The sequence below is a fragment of the Eumetopias jubatus genome, unplaced genomic scaffold (genome assembly GCF_037043125.1).
Source record: "Eumetopias jubatus isolate StellerSeaLion01/CBP00866 unplaced genomic scaffold, mEumJub1_p1.0 scaffold_10, whole genome shotgun sequence".
NCBI classification, from domain to species: domain Eukaryota; kingdom Metazoa; phylum Chordata; class Mammalia; order Carnivora; family Otariidae; genus Eumetopias; species Eumetopias jubatus.
Window position 1 is genome coordinate 36,540,501 of NW_028274816.1, and position 20,346 is coordinate 36,560,846.

A 20,346-nucleotide genomic window follows, 5' to 3' on the forward strand; every position below is an offset into this window, starting at 1 on the left:
AGAACAGGTGATAACGAGGGCTTGGAGACAGGTGAGGAGGGGCTGCGAGCCTTGGACTCCTGAGAGCCAAGGAAATGCCTTCTGGAGCTTCCAGAAGGAACCAGCCCTGTGGACACCCCTGCTTGAGCGCAGTGAGACCGGTGTGAGACTTTGGCCCTCCAGATGGGGGGGAGGGGGGAGTGAACTGTGTTGTTTGAAGGCACGAAGTGTGTTTCATAATTTTAAAAAATTGCATAATTTAAGATGTTTTCAGTAACATCTGCCTCGTCCCAAATTCGGCACCCTGTTTCCGGCTCCTCCTGCGGATATTTGGCGGATATCGACGGCCACGGGTGGCGGGGCGGGTGCCTGTGGCCAGACCTTCCCTGTGCTTGGACCAGGCCATCGGGAGTTCTGAGAGGTTGCCGGGAGCAGATGAGGACCTTCTTGTCTCCCTGTACCAGGCACATTGGAGCTATTACGGCCTACGTTTCCCAGCCTGGCTATGGGGCAGGAATTAATCCAACCAACCCTACTAGGAATCTGAGAGACCACGGTCAGACCCTCCTGTGTGACCTAGGGCAAGGCACCTAAGCTTTCTGAGCTCAGGCTTCTCCTGTGGAAAAGGGAAAAATGCTTCTGATCTTTGCGGCTCACTTCAGGATGTAAAGCCCATACCGGGAAGAGTGGGCGTTGGGCCTCTTCCTTGGGGGGACGCCTGAGACATTTAATAAACCTGTGTGTCAGGCCCTGGGACCTCCGGATGAAAGGCTTGTGGACACCTGAGTCACCTTTATGGTGACTCTGTGCCCACCAGGCGCTTCCTGCTTTGTCACGGAGCCGTGGGGTGTAGGTCCAGTTGGGCTGCCTCTGGGTCATAGGCGGCTGGTGGGCAGGTGCCAAGCCACACGCACGCCTAGAGGTGGGAAGGAGCCACGCTGCCCAGTGCTGTCTTCTAGGGGCTGCCCCTCCATCAGCCCTGGGGCTGCGCCGTGGTGGGCAGCTTCCTGAGCCAGGGGCACCGTGCCCCCTTCTCCCCCTTCCAAGCGGTGTGTAGGGGGAGCATCCTCCGTGTGCTCTATACTTCTTAACTCACATACTCCTCCAGTACCCCTACCAAATGAGGACCCCGGTGGCCCCACTTTCCAGGTGGGGCAGCAGTGCTCCCAGAGGCAAAGTGGTCTCCCTGAGGTGCCACGGTGGGATTCACCACCAGCTCCACTGGGTTCCAAAGCCGAAGTCTTGGTTAATGTGATTAAACCTCCTCTCTTGTTTGTACCTGCCCTCCCCTGCCCCCCCTTCCCCGGCCTCCCCTGCCCTCCCCACCCTTCTGCTTCTCCAGGCTGGCAGTACTGAGACCAGGGCTTTGGTGTGTCCTGACCAGTAAACACGAGTCCTCCCCAGCAGGGAGGGGAAGCCGCGTTTATTTCCAGTGAATTTAGTTGTTTTCCTGACATGGAAAGCCCCGGTTCTGCTTCCTCCTCTGTGCCTCTCTCAGAAACTCTGTCTCTCCTTCAAGAGGCCATTCTTGATGGCTAGTCCCCGAGGATCCCAGAGGCTAGACCCCGTGCCGGGTGCTCCCAGCCTCAGAAGCTTCCCTCCCTGCTCCCTCCCGCAGCCATCTCTCCCCCTCCCCCAGCCTCCCAGCTAGGGCCTTTGCCTGTCAGCCTGGGGTGAGCTTCTGAGTCCCCCAGGGGCCTCACTAAAGTTCAGGATCTGACACAGGGACTTGGGGACCTGGGAGTCTGCGTTTCTAGCAAGCTCCTCCTCATCTCTCCCTGCAGGAGCTTTCAGCCTGCTCCTTGGCTGTATTTGCTGTCAGAGGCCACCGGCCACCTCTGGTGGCCGCTGGTGACCACAACAGCTCGTGACCAGTTCCTGGTCTGTGTCACCCCACCCCCCAGCTGCCACGGGCCCTTCTGTGAACCCCGCCAGAGAAGCGGAACCAGAGTGAGAGGGTGTGATGATGCGCTGCCAGGGGATTGGCTTAGTGAAGGCGGGGCCCGCCAGGCGAGTCCGGCATCCACAGGCCCCCAGCCGGACCTCCCGGGCACGGGCTGGAGCCGCCGTGCACACGCGGGACTTCTCCTTCTCCAGGGAAGGGTCAGCTCTGCTCTCGGGGCTTCCAGCTGAATGAGCCAGGGCTGCAGAGACAATCTAGAACCATCTCCCTGCTGAAAGTCACCTGATCGTGGACCACAGTCCCATCCGTGCAGGACACTATCCCCGTGGCACAGAGGAGTGTTTGGATCGCTCCTGGCGGGCTCTGGGGGGGGGGGGGGGGGGTCAGGCGTTCAGAGCTGTGTGTGCCCGGGTGCCCCAGGGAGGGGCTCCTCTTCCCTGTGGGTACCACTTCCCTTGAGTGCAGGGGGGTCCCAGGCTCCTCCTTACCACACCCCTCCCTGACCACACCCCTCGCTTCCTCTCCTCTGGGGTGAGGGTCTCCTTGTCCCCAGTTTCTCAGCCTAGGTACTGTTGACATTTGGGGTCAGATCATTCCTTGGGCGGTGCCATCTGTGCTTTGCAGGACGTTGAGCAGCATGCCAGGAGCACCCCCAGAGGTGACAACCAAAATGTCACTAGACATGGCTGGGTGTTGCCCCTGTTGACACACCCCCCCCCCCCGGCTCGCGCCCATCCTTGAGCCCAACCAGCCCCCCCCCCCACTGTCCAGATGCAGGGCGCAGGTGAGCCTGTCCCCTGAGCTGGCCCGGTGCTGGCCTGCTGGCCCAGGCCTTCACGGCCACAGGCCCGCTACGAAGCTGGGCGGGACAAGGGCAGGGCCGGGAGGTGGAAGGCCTCCTGTCTTAGCGCTGTTTCCAGGGCGGCAAGCAGGCAAGTTCAATCCGCTTTTTAATCAATGAGGCCTTTGATCTAGCAAAAATGAGTAATTAGCAGGGAGCCAGTGAGTTGGCACCTTGGCAGGCTCTCAGCCTGGCTGAGCATATGCCCACCTGGGTCTCTGAGCTTCGGGAAGTGAAGGCCGTGCTGTGCCCACAGGGCTCCCGAAGAGGCTGGGGCGTCTGTTTCCCGGTGGTGGGTGTGGCGTCGCCAGGGACAGGGTTGGCTTCTCTCCCCCAGCCCTGGGCTGGGGAACCCCATGGGCCACCTTCCCTTCAAGCCTCAGCTTCCTGATCTGTAAATTGGGGCTATGAGCCCTTTGCTCTGGGGGTTGGCCTGAGATGCCACCGTGACATGAACAGAGCAGCAAGGACTCATGGTCCCTGCTAGCCCTCTCACTCATTCAGGACGTCCAGCCAGCACCACCACCTGTCCATAGTGGGGCTCCGTGGCCACGGGATAAGGCACCCCTCTGAGCATGCACATCCATCAGCTGGAAACCCAGTTCTCTCCTGCTCCCAAGCTCCCTCTATGGTCTCCCCTCCGTGGCCGCCTGGAGGCCTCTTTCTGGTGGCCGTGCCTTATCTCTGTGAGCGGCGTATCCATCCTCGGGGAGTCCCCTCTTAGTGAACCTCGGTGCCCGGGGAAGGCTTTGGGAGTCTTGGCTCCCTTTGATCTCGATCAGCCCCACCGGCTGTCCTAAATAATCCAAGTGGAAATTCAAAGCACGTGTGTGTTAGGCATCTCTCCTCCACTCAGCCGTGTGGAGCCTGGCCAGCCAGTGCTCTGCTCCAGCAACAGCGGCACCAGTAATCCTAACACCCGGAGCCGGAAAGACAGGAGGGGCCCAGGAGGAGGGACCCCGCCTGCTTCGGAGCTGGGGACCCCGAGGCCCAAGGAAAGGAAGCCAGCCTGGGAACAGGTGCGGACGTTAGCCTTCTGCTTCCCTCGGGGCTTGAAGAAGCCCCCAACATCCTCCGGGCTGGGGCGGGGGATTCCAGCAGTCAGGGGGCTCTCGGGCACAGCAGCCCCCCTCAGAGGACAGACAGGAGGGACACCCGCACAGCTCTGGGCACAGAGTCGGGAGTGCACACGGGGAGACCTGGGGTCCTGGCACTGGGGGCACGGCCGTGGGGTGTGGCCCCAGGCCCCACAGGCTCCTCACCCTTGGGGACACCTGGGGAAGGGCAGAGCTGGGCAGGGGGCGCTCATCCAGGGCCTGGGGCAGGGGTCTTGGGAGCCCAGGTCTGAGACGCTGCTGACGTACATCTGGTACTTGAAACCGTGTCAGGAGATCTTTACTGCCTGTGGTGCACACCAGTATTTTTATTGTATCCCGATTCCTTGTTAAAAATTGTTTTCATGTGGGACACATCCCAGGGTTTGAGAGACGTGGGGCAGATGGCCATTCGGGTTCTTCCCGCCTCTGAGATTTGGGGGCGCCCTAAGCGTCCGAGGCTCTCGTTCCTCTTCGCCGTGAGACGGAGAATGAGCAAAGCCAACTCCTCACCCCGCCCGGACTCCTGCGCTGTCCCCGGTCACCCGGCCCTCTGCCCACACCTCTCAGCTGCCTGAGTGGCTTTCCTTTTTCAACGTGGTCCAAAGAAACCCAGCATCAGAATAGAAATCTGGAAAATAGATGTAGGACCGAGGGCCACTTCCTGCTCCTGAAGCCTCTTGCTTCCAGGCTCTTGCCTCTCGCCCCCCCTCCCGACCCCAGTCACTGGGCTGGGAGAGAGCCCACCGGCCTTATCTCCCCCCACCCCGCCCACTGGATTCTCACTCTGCCCTCCTTCCCAGGGGCTGAAGCATCAGGGCTTTACCCCTCTGAGCCTCCAGACTCACCTCCCTCTGCATCTCTTTTCCCTGCAAAGCAGGTGTTTGTATTAAGTTGCTCAACTTCCTTTGTAGGATGGGGGGTACTCGAGGGCCCTCTAGACTTTCCCGAGGGCTGTTCTGGGAGACAGTTTCGTGTGGAGGTTAACCATTCAGACCGAGGATGACAGCATGACGACGTCTGGGTGCAGAGCAGGCTGTGTGATCTGGGGGCAGCTAGCTCACCCCCTCTGGGCCTCAGTCCCCTCGTCCACAAAATGGGTGTGTAATGGCAGAAGCTACCTCATGGGCGTGTTGGGATCAAGCAAGTTAAGATTCGTCAAGCATTTGAACAGAGCTTGGCACGTTCGTCGGATGGCACTGAGTAATTGTCTTAAGGGGTTGCTGTAAGGAGACGTAAGATCATCTGGGCTTTACTGCGTGGGTCCTGAGGACCAGGCCGTGTTCTAAACGTGTGTCTGAGGCCGTTTGTTTCTCTTCTGTGAGGCAGCTACTGTCTTTATGACCATTTCACAGGTGAGGACACGGGCACCCAGAGAGGCTTAGTAACTTCCCCGTGGCCACACAGCCCATGGTGAAGGAGTCAGTGGCTGCAGCAAGGCCAGCTTGAATAGAGAGAGGCTGCTGTGGCTTGAGAACCCAATGGGGTCATGCAGAGTGCGGCCTGGCACATGGAGGGGGGCCCCACAGCAGCTCATCCTGTGAGCATCGCTGGTTTTAGCAGTCGGGGCGGTGCTCGCGTGAGGTCACAGCCGCGCGTCCGGGCCCCCAGCTGGCCCCGGGGGCTGTCACGAACAGAGCAAGCCCCGCGCATGACCATGAGGCCCCCTCACACCTGCTCACCTCTCCCGGAGCTCCACCCGTGCACCATAGTGATTTAGCTGGTTCTGATGTCATTTCCCCTCCCGGACCTGGGCACTTGTCACGTGCTAATTCTCCTGCTATTTTACGTGATTGCAGTCGATGAACCCCCTGATGATTTGTTCCAGAGTCTTCCCTGGGTATCAGAGCCAAGCTCTGGGCCTGTCATTTCCATCATGGGTGTCTCTCCCCCCCTGAGGAGGGGGCTCGGGTGTCTTTGCCCGGCCCTGGGGGGCTGCCCACTCGTGGCTTCTCTGAACAGGTGGCGGGCCGAGCTGACCGGTCCTACGGGGCGTGCCTCCCCGCTGTGCCCCCCTCCCCCCGCCAGGCCCCACCTTCACTTCCCTTCTTTATGCCCCCTCCCGCCTCAGCCACCACGACTCCCAGCACTTGCTTCCCTCGGGTCTTTTCAGGGAAGACAACGGTGAAAAACCTCCAGTATCACTGCCTTCTCGGTGCCCCTTCCCTCCTCCTTCCCTGGACCTGGGGGTGTGCACCTGTGTGTGGAGAGAGAGAGAACGAAAAGTTCCTTCTAATCTTTCCCTTTATTCTTCCTTTTGAAAGAATAAACTTAAAAGTCCTTTGCCGGTCAGAGTCTTAGATTCTCAGATTGTGTCTTTACACCACGAGGCTGTGTTTGGAGATTCATTTTCGATGACTTTCTTGTTTGCCTGTGGACCCCAAGTGAGCAGCTGTGCTACTGTCTTTCCGGAATCTTCCCGTCTGGCTCGCCGCTGACTCCCCACTGCCTGGAGCCATGCCTGGCGCAGGGCAGGGGCTGAATGACCGGGTCCGTCCTGTTCTTTGACCCCCCCCCCGCCCCCATGCATACTGGGCACGGCTCAGGGCGCAGACTGGGAGCTCAGGGGAACTTTCTGGTCTCGACAGGTGAGGGTGAAGCCAAAACGGAAATAAATTGTACGGGTCACTTAAAACTCAGTGTAAGCGTGCGGGCCCAGCTCCGGATGCCGCTGTCCACACTGCAGCCCGCGATCGGACTCAGCCTTGAGCGGAGCGGGCTGTGTGTCTGCTGGGCGGTGGGGGGGCTCACCCCGTGTGGGGTGCAGAGGCGGGTGGGGGCAGCTCTGGCGGCCACGGAGCCCCATTATCCCCACAGGCAGGTTCCACAGCCTCTTCAGGCCTCCAGACTCATTTCCTGGTCTGGAAAACGAGCGTGATAATGACAGTGTCTACCTCACGGGTTGTTGCAAGGATTAAGTGAATTAAAATATGTGGAAAGTACTTAAAAATGATGCAGAGCACCGAGCTGATGCTATCCCTGTGTTTATTATTATTTTATTGCTGTTACGTTTATAATTCTCTCATACGCTCTGGTGAAACCTTTTCGGCTCCGGAGAGGCGTGCAGACTCTCCCACGTTTCCCAGGCCCTCCGTCACTAACGTGTGGGAACCAGGTTGGCATCCGGCTTCGGCAAGGAAGACCTCCTGCTGGTGGCTGGGCCTCCAGGTCTTCCCGCCTCTCCCCGGGACCCGCGGGGTGCTCCCCAGCTGCCTCTGTCCCTCTGCAGGGGGGCCAGGGGGCGGGCAGGGTGGCGTCTGCGGACCTGTGGGCACCTGCCCCCAGCCTGTCCTGCCACCTCCCCGACACCGGGGGCGGCACCCAGCCGAGCCACCACCAAGCAGATGTGATGTCCCGTGAGGCTGTTTGCGTTGGCTGTCACCATGTTTCCACGATCCTGTGACAGAAACCCTGCCCCGGTGTTAATTTACATTATAGCCAGTGCACCCCGACGTGTGTTTTTAAAGGGTATAATTTCTATCAACTTCAATTAGAGCTATTTTTATTTTTGTCACCCTGAAGAATTTCCCTGTGGTTAGGCTGCCATTTTTCACTATAATACCCCTGGCAAGGGCTGGGGAAAAAATTAATAGTCTAGTGATCACTTAGCTAATGCACTGTCAGCGCTTGATAAACTGACTGCCCTGGGTGAGACAGCCCGGTTCCTTCCACAGTAATTATGTCTTGTTCACCTGCAGCAGGCAGGGCCCCTTTGGTGGTGGCGCAGGGCGGAGCTGAGCCCCCACAGAGCCCAGGGCACACCCCTCCACCTCACTGTCCCCTCCACATCTGTCTTTGCGGCAATTTAGGCGCCCCAGGGTGGGCGTCTGCCAATCTTCTGGCTGTGTGGCGTTTGGCAGGTGGCTAAACATCTCTGATCCACACTGGAACAGGGAGCACCACATAAGGGTTACGGCTGATGAACCAGCTGACCGCCCTGGCTCGGGGCAAGAGAGGAGCGGATGCCAGGGGGCAGGTGCGCAGGGAGCATCATCAGGCCTGGTAAATGGGGGCGTGGGGGCTTGGTTCATGGACAGAGGGGTGTTGGCACGCCGGAGGGGAGAGCAGGGAAGCCAGGCACAGCTCTGAACACAGCAGGAGGGAGCAGGGCTGGGGCTGTGCGGGGCTGCGAGCCTGCTGTGGGGACAAACGGAGCAGCCGAACCTGCGGGAGCCAGCCCCAGCCTCCCTCCCCCGAGTCAGGCACGGTAAGAAGGAAGGACCCGCGCTTGTGCCCAGCCAGCGGGTGCAGCTGTGTTCACACGTGCTGGAAGGGCAGGACCCCAGGAGTGGGGCCGGGTCGGTGGGGGCCAGGGGCTGGGGTCTGGGGCAGGAGGGGTGGGTGGGTGTACTTATGGAAGAGTGTCACAGGGGATGCCTGTGGCACTGCTATCCGTGTCTCGTGTCTCCACTGTGGCGGTGGGAGATACCACGTAGGACGAAGTGCACACCTGCACACCAGCGGCCAGACTGGGGAGGTCTGCGGGTGGAATACGGGCAGCCGGTCTGCAGCGGTGTCCGGCCTGCAGTGCGGTGCCACAGTTCCGGAAGATGTCACCCCTGGGGAAGTGAGGAAAGGGCATGCCAGAGCTCTGTATTACTGCTTACACCTGCAACGTGTCTGTAAGCGTCTCACCAGAAAACTTTAAAAACTAAATCCGGATCACCCTCTGGGCTCACTCCAAACGAGAGCCAGAGCCTTTACAGGGACCCACGGGGCCCTCTGAGATGTGACCCCATTGCTTCCCTTGGGAAGCCTCTCCGGCCACACAGGCCAGGCCCCCTTGCTGTTTGTTCCTCAAACACACTAGGCACACTCCTGCCTCAGGGCCTTTGCATCACTGCCTCAGGGATGTTCCCTATGCCTAGAACCCTGGCCTTAGGCCTCTGCATGGCTCCTTCCATAACTCACATGTCTCCTCCAGCTGCTGTGTTGGGGACCTCATGCCAGGACCTGGGGTTATAGAGTGCCGTCTGGGGGGAGGGCGACAGTCGGGGGCGGATGTGTAAGGCCTGCATCTGGGCAGTAAGATAAGGACACTAATGGAGGTGGGCTGGCAGTGGGTCAGCTCTGCCTGGGGAGGAGGGCTGGGGGCAGAGACCACAGAAGGGGGCACACCCTTGGCCGAGGAGGAGGCAGAGGATCTGGTGGGTGACAGTTCAATAGGAGAGAGGCACAGGGCATTGCAGAGTGGAGGGGGCCTCCTGGACACTGACAGTGACCCTTGAGCAGACCCCAATATTGCTTCCACCTAAAACCCTGAACCAAGGGTTCTGCACTGGGGAGCCTTCATCATTTACAGATAGGGCAACCAAGGCCCAGAAAAGTGGAGTCACTTGCCTGAAGACACACAGCTTCTTAGGCAGTGGAGCTGGGATTGGAAGAAGGCAAGATGGTTTCTGCAGCTGCCTTGAGCCTTCAGGAAGCTCTAGCCCCCCGGGCCATATCCATCAGGCAGCCTGTTTATGTACCAACTCATGAACCAAAAATGCATTTTACATTTTTAAATTTGAAAAAAAAATCAAAGGAAGAAAAATATTTCATGATGTGAAAATTATATGAAATTCAAATTTCAGTGTCCATAAATAAAGTTTTATTGAAATAGCCACACATTGTTATTTTCGCGTTGTTCAAGGCTGCTTTACGGCAACAATGCAAAAGTCGAGTAGGTTCAACAGAGACTATATGGTCCTTAAAGCTGAAAATACTCACTGTCTGGCCTTTTCAGAAAAGGTTTGCAAACATGCTTCCACCTCAGGGCCGTCGTGTTTACTGTTCCCTCTACCTGCAACACCCTTCCCCCACATATCTATCTCCATGGCTAGCTCCCTTGCTTCCTTCAAGTCTTTGCATAAATGTCCTCTGTCCATAGGGCCAGCCTACAGAAAACTCAACTTCTACTCACCCTGCCCTCCTCCCTATTCGTCTTCCGGGCACTCCCTACCAACTGACGTGTGAAATGTCTCCCCAGTCAGAATGTCAGCTCCTTAAACGCAGAAATTTTTAACTGTTTTGTTTGCTGCTGTATCCCAGGCATAGTGCAGGAAGGAGGTACATAATAAATGTTTGTTGGACAGATGGATGGATGAATGATTGGATGGATGGACAGATGGATTGATGAACAGTTGGCCAGCCAGATGGATGGATGGATGGATGGACGGATGGACGGACGGACGGACGGACGGACGGACAGATAGATAGGTGGGTGGATGCCTGGTTTGTTGGATAGGCAGATGGGGTGGATCGATGTGAGGCGTGACAGATGTGTGAAGAGCTAGGTTGGGCCAAATCACACGGCTCTTGGATGCCATGTGCAGTGTCAGAACTTTGGTAAAGGGTTTCATGCAAGCAGGATGAGTGGTGTTTTACAAAGATCACTCGGACCAAGGCATGGTTGGGAATGGAGTGGACAGGGCTCTGTGCTCCAGAGACGGATGGGAGGCTCTCTCCCCGGGCAGTGGGAGGAGATGAGCAGGCACAGCGGGCCTCAGCCAGGGTGGGGGAGGAGGACCCCAGGAGAGCTGGGGTGTCAGGCCACAGTTGGTCAGAGACAGGCTAGCTCCCCATGCCGGCCTTCAGGAGGCGGCCCTTGAAACCTTGATTTCATTTTCCCGAGTCCTGGATCACATGCCTTCTTGGGCTTCTGTTGTCCTCAAGGCTGGATGAGCCCGGAGCCTGGCGCCTCCTCTCCTTCCCTCCAGCCCCCGAGAGGTGGGAGCCCCTAGGAGGACTCAGGTGGGGAAGAGTCGGATCGAGACCCCCGGCTGAGCTGGCGACCCCCCCCCCGCCCTGGTGCCGCAGCCGAGTGCCCCTAATTGCTGTCACAGATGCGGCAGCCACCAGCCTCTCCGGCACGATCTGCTGTGTCGCGTGAGCTTAATTAGTCCCTGATTACTCATTTACTGGGTGCTGTGTGTATTCCACATCTAATAACTTTCCAATTACGCCCGGTCTGCGCCGCACATTTAATAACCCTGTAGTTGTCTGCTTATCGGGGACTCTGCATTCGGCAGCCCAGTCTCCCCCTGACCCAGGGCCTTACCATTCCCTTTACTGCAGCGTGTGGCGTTCTCTGCTTGCCATTATGGAGCTATTACAGGGAATTAAGGGGCGTAAAGTACTGTTTTTTGGCCTCTGATGCACCAGCTTGCAGTGCAGAGCAGGGAATCCCACCAGAGACTGTGGAGCACAGTATCTTGGTGGGGGGGGGAGGGCTCTGGCGGGGGCTGCAGCGGGCCAGGAAAGGGGCGGGGGGCCCCCATAGCAGGGCTGGACCATGTCCCTTTATTTCCCTCCCAGGCAGTCCTGTGACCTCCGCATCCCCCAACAGTTGGCAGACAGAGGTCTCCGGCCGGTTCAGAAGGTGCCCCTTGGCCATACCCACCCAGCCTCCCCGCCAAGGTGTGCATCCGGCCATCACTGTTCTGGAGGGAGGTGACTTTTCTCCCCAGACTTGGCTTCTGGCCTGTGCCTGATTTTTCCTTGGGGGCAAAGGGAAGGTAAAGCTGCATTCTTTTATGCCATCGGATGCTGGTGTCTCCTCCTCTTCTCCTGCGGCTCTGCACCCTGTCTCATCCTCCCAGCCTTGTTCTTGAAATAAATCAGTCACAGCCCATCAGCAAGCCCACTGCCATTTACCTGCAGCCCAGACTTGCATGCCGGAGGCCTCAGTCCGGCGTTGCTGCCTCTCTGCTGCGGCAGTGAGCATGGGAATCAGGCACTTCTAGTGCTCAGTGAGCAGGACTGGGTGCCCCAGGTGCTGGACAGAGAACACAGCGCTGGCCAGATTCTCTGCTGTGATGGTGACTGCTGGGTGACCTTGACTTCTGTCTTGACTTCTCTGTGCCTCCGTGTTCTCTTCTACAAGGTGGGAGTTAAGGTAAGGTTGTTGGAAGGATTAAATGGGCTACCGACGTCAGGAGCTTGGTGGGCACCTGACACATAGCAGGTGCTCAGTAGATCTAGGGTAGGCATTACTGGCCCATTTCCAAGGCGCGTAAACTGAGCTCAGAGAGTCGTTATTGCCTTCCACCCTTACTTATGACAGCAGCAAGCAGCAACTTAGGACTCAGTCCCACATCTGTTTTATTCAAGGCTGGCACAGCTGGCTTCCCGGAGTGCATCCTGAGCTGACTTGGAGCTAAAATGAGATTCAGGGTGATGAGGGAAAGTGGGGGGCCCAGGTCCTGCCCCGGTTCCTGCAGGGACCCCTTGATTGACTCGGGGCTCCAGGCCAGCAGCAGGTGAGGGGGCCTGGAAGGTGGCTCTGTTGGCTGCCGCCAAAACCCCCCAGAGGCCTGGTGAGCCCCCCACCGAGGCCAATGCAGTGAAGCCTTCCTTGGTACACACCCCTCCAGGCTTTGTGGGATCCCCAGGCCACTGCACCCCTTTGGCTCTTCCTCCTACTGCTTACGCCACAGGTTCATGAGACCACCTGCCGTTTCTCGAGCAGCTACTATGTGCCGGGTACATTTAGCGTCTGATTCTCTCCACTGTCCCTTTGGCAGTAGACACTCATTGTCATCCTGCCCCTTTTTATGGAAGAGGGAACCGAAACCGGGCGAGGTCACTTTGCTAGATCTGCCAGCCGGGGAGAGTGACCGGGACCCAGCATGTGCCCACCCACCACAGGAAGGCTGAGCGCTGGGGTCCGGCTGTGTACCAGGAGGGAGGCGGACACCGGCTCTGCCGCAGAGGCTGCTGGGGGAAGGAGTCCTGGTGCCGCATCCGGCTTCTGGGCTGCTGTGGGCCCTCCAGCTGGACTGTCCCTGGTTTTCAAAACTACATGCTTTGCACGCTACAACATGGATGAGCCTGGGAAATGGGCTGAGAGAAAGAAGGCAGACACAAAGGACCACACGCCATAGGTGGTGGTCCGATTCGCGTGTGCGAATCGCCCGAACAGGCAAATCTGTAGAGACAGCAAGGAGGTCATGGCTGCCAGGGCCAGGGAGGGATGAGGCGTGACTGCTAGCAGGTCGGGCTTCCTTTTGGGGGGACGGAAATGTTCTGAAATGGACTCTAGTGATGGTTGCACGACTCTGCATGTGTATTAGAAGTACAGTACAGGTATTGTACACTTTAAAAGGGTGAATTGGATAGCTATGTGGATTATATCTCAGTAAGACTGTTTTTAAAAATAATCGAGTAGGGGTTCGCAGACTTGGGGGTCTCATGAATCCATAAGATTAATAAGGCAAAACTGGATGCCTACAACACCGTGGCATGGTTTTCCCCTCTGGAGCAGGGACATGGCATCCGCCTCCTCCCCAGCCCTGAATTTGCCTGGAGTCTGCTTTCTCCAGAAATCACTCAGTTCCCTGGAGAAAGTGTAACAATACAAGATCCCACTAGGATATTCAGTGGTGGGCTGCAAATCCCCTTTTCTTTGAAAGAACCCTGGGAATTTGCCCCCTTTTGCCTGGCCCCACTAACCGCCTACTGCTTTAATCATAGTGGCCCCGGTCCAGGGAAATAAAAGGAACAATAGGCATTACCCCCACTCGATCTGCAGGGACCCCAGGGACTGCTCTGAGATGCTGCCGGCTGCCAGGGTCCCCAGGGCAGGGGACGATGTATGTCCCAGGCCCAGTCCTAAGAGTACCTTAAAAGGAGAGCTTAGAACTCTCAGCTGTGGTAGAGAGGACACGATGGATATGTCTGCTCGGGGCCTGCTCTCTGTTAGCCAGGAATTGTCATATATTTGGCTTTGAAGCGAGAGGAAAGGTGACTCTTTACCTCCGTTTGATGGTCTGGCCCAGAACCTTTGCGTCCACCTAAGATGAGCCTGGCGTGAAACGATCCGTATTCACAATGCCACACATGTCGGCAGACAGCCTTGCCCATCATTAATAGCAGCTGGGCCCCCCATCCCCCAGGATCATGGGCAGCTGCAGATGAGCACCCGAGGAAAGGGGGTGAAACCCTTTCACTTCCAGGGATACCCACAGCGGTGGGAAGAGCTAGCATGTTTCTGGCACACGATAGTGTGCCAAGGAACGTTTATATCTGGGCCGGGCACTAGTCCAGATGTCCCAGGTTGTATTAGCTATATCCTCTGCTGCGTAACAAACAATGACCAATTTAGCAGCTTGTCGCCACCTGTTTATCCTCACACGACTCAGCTGGGTCCTCCACTTAGGGCCTCAGAGGCTGCTAGTCAAGGTGCCAGCCAGCTGCGCACTCATCTGGAGGCTCGATCGGGGAAGTTCGACCCACCTCCAAGTTCACCAGGCTGCTGGTGGAATTCATTTCCCCGTGGGACTGAGGGATGTTGTGAACGTGCACGTACAAGTGTTTGTGTGGACGTGGGTTTCCAATTCTCTTGGATGTCTACCCAGGAGTGGAATTGCTGGGTCACAGGATAACACTACGTTTGACCTTCTGAGGAGCTGCCAGTCATTCTCCAAAGCAGCATTTTACAATCCTAGAGGCAGTGGATGAGTGTTCACATGGTGTTTTAACATGCTTTGGACTAGATGCCAATATTTAATAGCCATGAGAGTGCAGGTTTTTTAAAACTGGATTCCCAGGGCACCTGGGTGGCTCCATCAGTTAAGCGTCCACCTCTTGGTTTTGGCTCAGGTCATGATATCAGGGTCATGAGATCGAGCCCCTCATCGGGCTCCAAGCTCAGCGGGGAGTCTGCCTGAGATGCTCTCTCCTGCTCCCTCTCCCCGTCCCCACCGCCTGCTTGCTTCCCCCTCCCAAATAAATAATCCTTAAAGAGTAAATAAATAAAAATAAATAAATGAAAGCGGATTCCCAGCCTCCTCTTAAAAAATCAGATCTGGCAAGATGGAGCTCTCTTCCCTCCATGTGATGCTGGTGGCACTGAGACCATGTCGTCCCCCTACATCCTGACCTGCCTAGGACCTTGTTCATGGTTCACCCTCCCGGCCCTTCAGGGATGAGGGTGCAAAGCTCCCCTCCCTCCCTACCTTCCCTCCCTTTCAAAACCCGCTCCCTTTGAAGGCCTAGTTCAAATTCTGCCTGCTCCAAGAACACTGCCCGGACGTCTCCAGCCGCAGGGAGGGTCCTCTCACTCCTGTACTGCCTGTTATCTGCACCTCTCTTGCCCGGTCAAATTGTCTTGTGCTCACTGCTCTTCTCTACTTAAAAGCCACGTCCCCCTCTTGCTTTGTAACAGCTGAGTCTGCTCCCAACTGCTTGGGTTCAAATCCCGACGCCTCCAATTATGGGTAGGAGCTCAGACAGGCCACTTTATCTCCTCGTGCCTCCGTGTCTCAGTGCATGACACGGCTGGTGGGAGGATTAAGCAAGGCACATAGTAAACGGGGTCCTCCTGCCCACAGCTCCCCATCCTAGGAGCCATCCCTACCTCCCAAGAGGTGGCCGCCTGCCACCTTCCCCCCAGCAGGACCCTGGCCCCCCAGCTCCAGGAGGAGAAGCAGAAGGGGGGCTCTCCCCTCTCTCCCTTCCACCAGCCCGTGGGCAGGGGTCAGAGCCGGCCCCTCCCTCCACTGCCCTCCTCCACTCCCGACCCCAGCCCACCCAAGGGGCTTTGCAAGAACACTGCCTGGTTTGACCAGGTACTACCCCATAGATAGTCCCCGGGCTGGCTGGACAAGCCATCCTGTGACTGATTGTGGACACAGCAGCCTGCGCCTGGCAGAGTTTCCCAGGATAATTAGGATAAGATGGCAAGAGCCGCTAAAGCCCGACAAGACGGGATATGTATGGGGCTCCAGGGTCCCTGCCATGCCGACGGGCCCCCGGCCCCTGAGCGACCGAGTGAATAAAGTGTGCCGGGTTGAGGTGCCGCCTCCTCCTGGCTCCAGCCTAAGCCTCCAGCATGCCTGTGGGATTTGCGGGAGCTGTGGTCTGGGCAGTGTCACCATATGGATCCCATAAATTAAAGCATGCCCGGAAACAAACGGTAAATGTAGCTGCCTCTTGCACGGAGGGCTGGCGGAGCCCCTGCTCACCCAGGGAATTCTGGGCCATCCATCTCTCTTAGGGCACTTTGGTTTTATGGCACTAATCCCTAAAACAACTGGATCAACATGAAGCTGCTTCCCAACGGCTCTGGAGCTCGTAGTCGGGAAGTGGGGGGGGGGGGGGTCGCTGGTCGCCGGGACTGGCCCCCAGATAGCTGTAGGCATCAAGGCCCTGGAACATGTGCGGGTCCTGGCTCCCCACCTCCCCGGCCGGCAGCGCAGGGCCTCTGAGGTTGGAGGTGTGAGCCCAGGACCTGAAGCCCTGTTGACTGAGAGGGCGTTCAGCCATGGAGTTGAGCAGCTCTGTGACCTCAGGCTCTGAGCCCCAGTTTCCCCAGATGTGGGAAGAGGATGGGGCAACCAGGGTAGTCCGAGTCATAGAGGCAGGAAGTAGAACGGTGGTGTCAGAGGGTCTGGTATGGAGTTTCTCTTTGGGTGAGAACGTTCTGGAAATGGGTCGAGGTGATGGTTGCACATCATGAATGTACTTAATACCACCGAGTAGTACACTTACAAAGGGGTCCAGATGGTAAATTGTACGTTAGATATATTTTATCACAATAAAGAAATACGGAACCAGGGGCTGGGGTTGGGAGAAACGGGGTGACCACCCGGCAGAGTGAACTGAAGATTAGCTAGGTTATCATTCTAATTATACTCAACCAGCAGGTAGTTATGCCAAGTTCCGTGCAGAGCTGAGGGGGCTTGGGGAGTGACGGGGCCAGCAGGTGGAACTCCACCGCCCAGCGGCCAGCCTGGTGTCCTCGGGCAGGGGTCACCAGGCAAGGAAGACACTCACCGTGGTTTTGCTGGGGACCAGCCCTGCGCTGCCCCAAACCAGCTCAGCCAAGTCCCTGACAGCAAAGCCGGGCCATCGTGGGGGAGGAGTGGTGCCCAGCAGTTCGGGGGCCCACCCGTTGGGCAAGTATGGCCAAGACTCACCCTTGTCCCCTCCTGTCCTTCCAGGTCACGTCTGCATCTCTCGAGGCAACGACAGCCGTCCATGCCCCCGCCAGGGAGCCTGAGCCTCGGCCAGGCGCCCCAGCAGAGAGCACACCCAGAGGCCCCAGGACGGCCCAGGAGCTGGGGCCCCCCCGGTGTCAGCAGAGCGGCGTGCCCGGAGTGGACCTCGTGGGCACAGGCGCAGGTAGACACGGGCACTTTCCCGTCTCCGGGTGCTGGCGTGGCTCATGCCTCCCCAGCAGGGAGGGTGGCTCCCAGCACTGAGTTCAGACGCGGACCTCCACCCCACCGTCACCACGTTCTCGGGGAGAGCCTGGAGGCCGGGTCTCTCCCTTCCTTGAGTTTGGATCTTTTTCTTTCACACTCTTCAGGGATTAAAGCAGAATCCCTGCTTCCCGACGCCCCCTCATCCCCGATTCACAGCCTCTGTGTGTTGTATTTGTTCTCTGTAATTCCACCGTATTCACTCGTTCATTTTAAAACAAATGTAATGGATCTGCAGAACCCACTGCCCGAGCACTGAGACAGGCCCTCCACGGGGCTGCACCCACGTCCACCCCCCCAGGAACCACCCGCTCACACCCGGCTCTCTCCGGCACACCGGTGTTTGCCCAAACCGCAATTATCTACTTTTCCTGGGGGTCTGAGCCGTGTCTCGGCCAGCTGCCCTCCCGACTCCCCGGGGCCGTCTGTGTGGTCGCCGCCCTGTGCTGTCCCGACTCCCCGCGCGATGCCGTGGGCATCCCCTCTCTGTCCGTGCTGCAGGGACCGTTCCTGGTCCTCTCCGTCGGGAATGCGCTGGGGCCTGGCACGCGGCTCTCTCGGGGGCTAGCCTCAGCTGGGCCAGAGGGAACCAGAGCATATGGCTGGGGAAGACGCTGCCCACCGAAGCCCAGTGTGTGCATTTTGCTGCCACCGCACCAGCCCCGGAGACCCTGTCTGCCCATCTTGGCACTTTCCCCGATGACAGAGAGGCTGTCCCTCCCTGGGTGACAGGCCTGTGAATGTGGAGTCCTGGGGCCTTCACTGCGGGGCCTGTGGGTGGATCTCAGGCAGGCCATTTGGCCGATGTCGGTGTGCGTGGGCACCTGCGTTCTTATCTGGGGAGGGTTCTAGAACAGCCCTGAGGGGACTGAGTCCCGGGACCCGTGCCAGCCCCTGGTGTGAGCCCGTGTTGAAAGCGCTGCTTGTTAGTGGACGCATCTCGGGAGGAGCCAGGCTCACCGATGTGGGGAGGGGGTGGTGACGTTGGGGGCAGCTGGCCTGGCCTGCCCTCTGGTCCTGGGCTGCCATCTGGGGCATCCGTCTCCAGGACAACCCCAGTACCCACCTCTTTCTCTCTGTGAAGAGCTCTCAGCAAGGAGACATCCAGCTGACCAGGGGCCCTCGGAGGGATTCCCAGACCCTGGCAGATGGGCATGCAGGTGGGGGGGGGGAATGCTATTTGGGGAGCCATCCCTCCCCCGGCCCCCAGCACACTCGGAGCCCCAGACAAGTGTCTTCTTCCACTCCATGCCTCTTCCTCCTCATCTGAGAAATGGGAACAAAGGCTAACGGGGAGGCCTGGCTTACAGGGCAGGCATGGGAATCAGCTTAGCTGGGACGGAAGAGGGTCCAGTGCAGGGCTGGCCCCGAGCGCTTGTAGGTAGCCGTTGTGACTGGAGTCCCAGGCACCTGGCCACACCTCTTCCAGGCGGTGCGGAGCATCCGCGAGGATGCTCTCCCACCTCCTCCACCCCAACCACGCCTCAGCTCCCGGTAGTGTCCTGCAAAACCTGACCCTGGGGGAGCCTCGCCTCCCCGCCCCCCACTGGCACACAAAAGGCCCAGCCCCCCCACCCCCGAGCCCTGGGGCTGCCCCGGGGCAGGGCAGGGGCCCAAGGCCCACGTCTCCCAGCTGCTCCCGTCAGGCTGCAGCCCTGCCCAGCAGGGGGTGGGCAGCTTCACGGCCAGAGAGCTGCCAGGAGCGCCGTCCTGGAGTCAGGCTCCTCCCCGGGAGGCTGCTGATGCTGCTCAGAAACGTGACAGTGACTAATGGCTTATTACACACCTGCCACCTCTCATCGGGCGGACAGGCCCAGCCCCCAGGCCAGCTGTGCACTACCAGCTGGATGGCGGGCAGGCGCCGGGGGCAAACACATCCAGACACATGGGCATGGGAGCTGGGATGCACAGGAGCAGACGCAGACCCAGCAAGTGCACCGCACGCAGAGGTGCACACAGAGGCATGTACATACGGATCCGTGTGCACATACACGCCCCGGGACTCATTTACGCATACATCTGAACGCACATCACAGGCACACACATCCAGGACCCGCGCGCACGCGCACACACACACCCGGTCCTGTCACTTCCTCTCTCCAGAGCTCTGGACCCCTGTCTCCCCACTGTCCCTCCCCACCCCCCTCACTGAAGCAGGGGCATCTCCCAGAAGGCCTGGGGGGCTGTAAGCATCTGTTGTCTCGTGGAGTAACTACCCAGCGCGGTCCATTTCTGGCCCTCCGTTCCCTGCAAACATCCTGTACGTAGCGACACAGCATTGGCAGGGGGAGGAAGCTGTCACAGTGGGAACCTTTGTGCCAGGCCGGGTGGTTGGGCGGGGTGCCCCCGGGGACACGGGGGGCCCCCCCGCTTTGTTCTCTCCCAAAGGTGGATGTTGCATGGTTCAGAGCGCCCACCTGGGATGTGATCATGTGCTGGTTTTAGGGAGTATCGCTCTGGGGCTGCAGGGAAGTGGGACTCCAGGCAAGCCGCATGCCTTGGACTGACCGGAAGTCTCCGGCGGGTGGGCGAAGGGCACGACTGAAACCTGGCCATGGCACGGCCTCCTTGCGTACGGCGGCAAGCCCCCAGGCTCAGCTCTGTCCTGCTAGTCTTAAGCCTTTAATCAAAGCAAGGTCCTTTTCTCATGTGGCTCACTCACATGTGGTATAAAATCCAGTGAGAGGACGCTCCCAACTCATCACAAATGGATGGGAACAGGCATTCCTGAACAATGATCTTTGTGCAGCCGTAGCCTCCTTGGGAGAGAAGCAGCACCATCTGGTGATAAGCGAGGGTGTGGCTTGGTGTCCAAGACCCAGGTCCAAGTTTCCAAGTCAGCGCGGCACTTCCCAGACATGGAGGCTTTGCAAGGTTCAGAATCTTCCAGAAGCTTAGCCGCTCCAGTGGCGAGTAGGTGTGGTAAAAAATGGTCTTCCCGTAGCATCATGTCAGTGGGATGAACATCAAGGAGGTACTCAGGGTTGCTGTGCAAGGTTGTGCATATTGCACACTGCACAACTCCAGGCTGTGCCGTTCGCCTTGTGGTCTCTGTGAATGTGCTTCTTGTGTGGTCATCAGGGCTGCCATACTGCACAGCTAAGTGGTAGCCCCATGGTTATGCCCCATGGGCCCTAGATGTCCTTTCTGAGCTGTGAAAGTAGCAAATAACGTCTCTACTAAGAGAGCTAGTGGAGGGGCACCTGGGTGGCTCAGTCGGTGAAGCGCCTGCCTTCAGCTCAGGTCATGATCCCGGGGTCCTGGGATCGAACCCCGCATCGGGCTCCCTGCTTCTCTCTCTGCCTGCCACTACCCCTGCTTGTGTTCCCTCTCTCTGTGTCA

The 20,346-nt window shown here is 58.4% G+C and overlaps 1 protein-coding gene across 2 annotated transcripts in view; it reads left to right on the forward strand.

Annotated features, from left to right (window-relative positions):
• The window catches only part of GSE1 (Gse1 coiled-coil protein), a 401,392-nt gene that overhangs the window by 131,304 nt on the left and 249,742 nt on the right, over nt 1-20,346 (forward strand). Inside the window, exon 2 of one of the 2 annotated variants that reach the window (XM_088027514.1) lies at nt 16,744-16,918. In XM_088027514.1, the coding sequence (XP_087883640.1) occupies nt 16,744-16,918 (175 nt within the window). The remainder of the gene's footprint in view (nt 1-16,743; nt 16,919-20,346) is intronic. The other variant, XM_088027515.1, reaches the window with a different exon arrangement.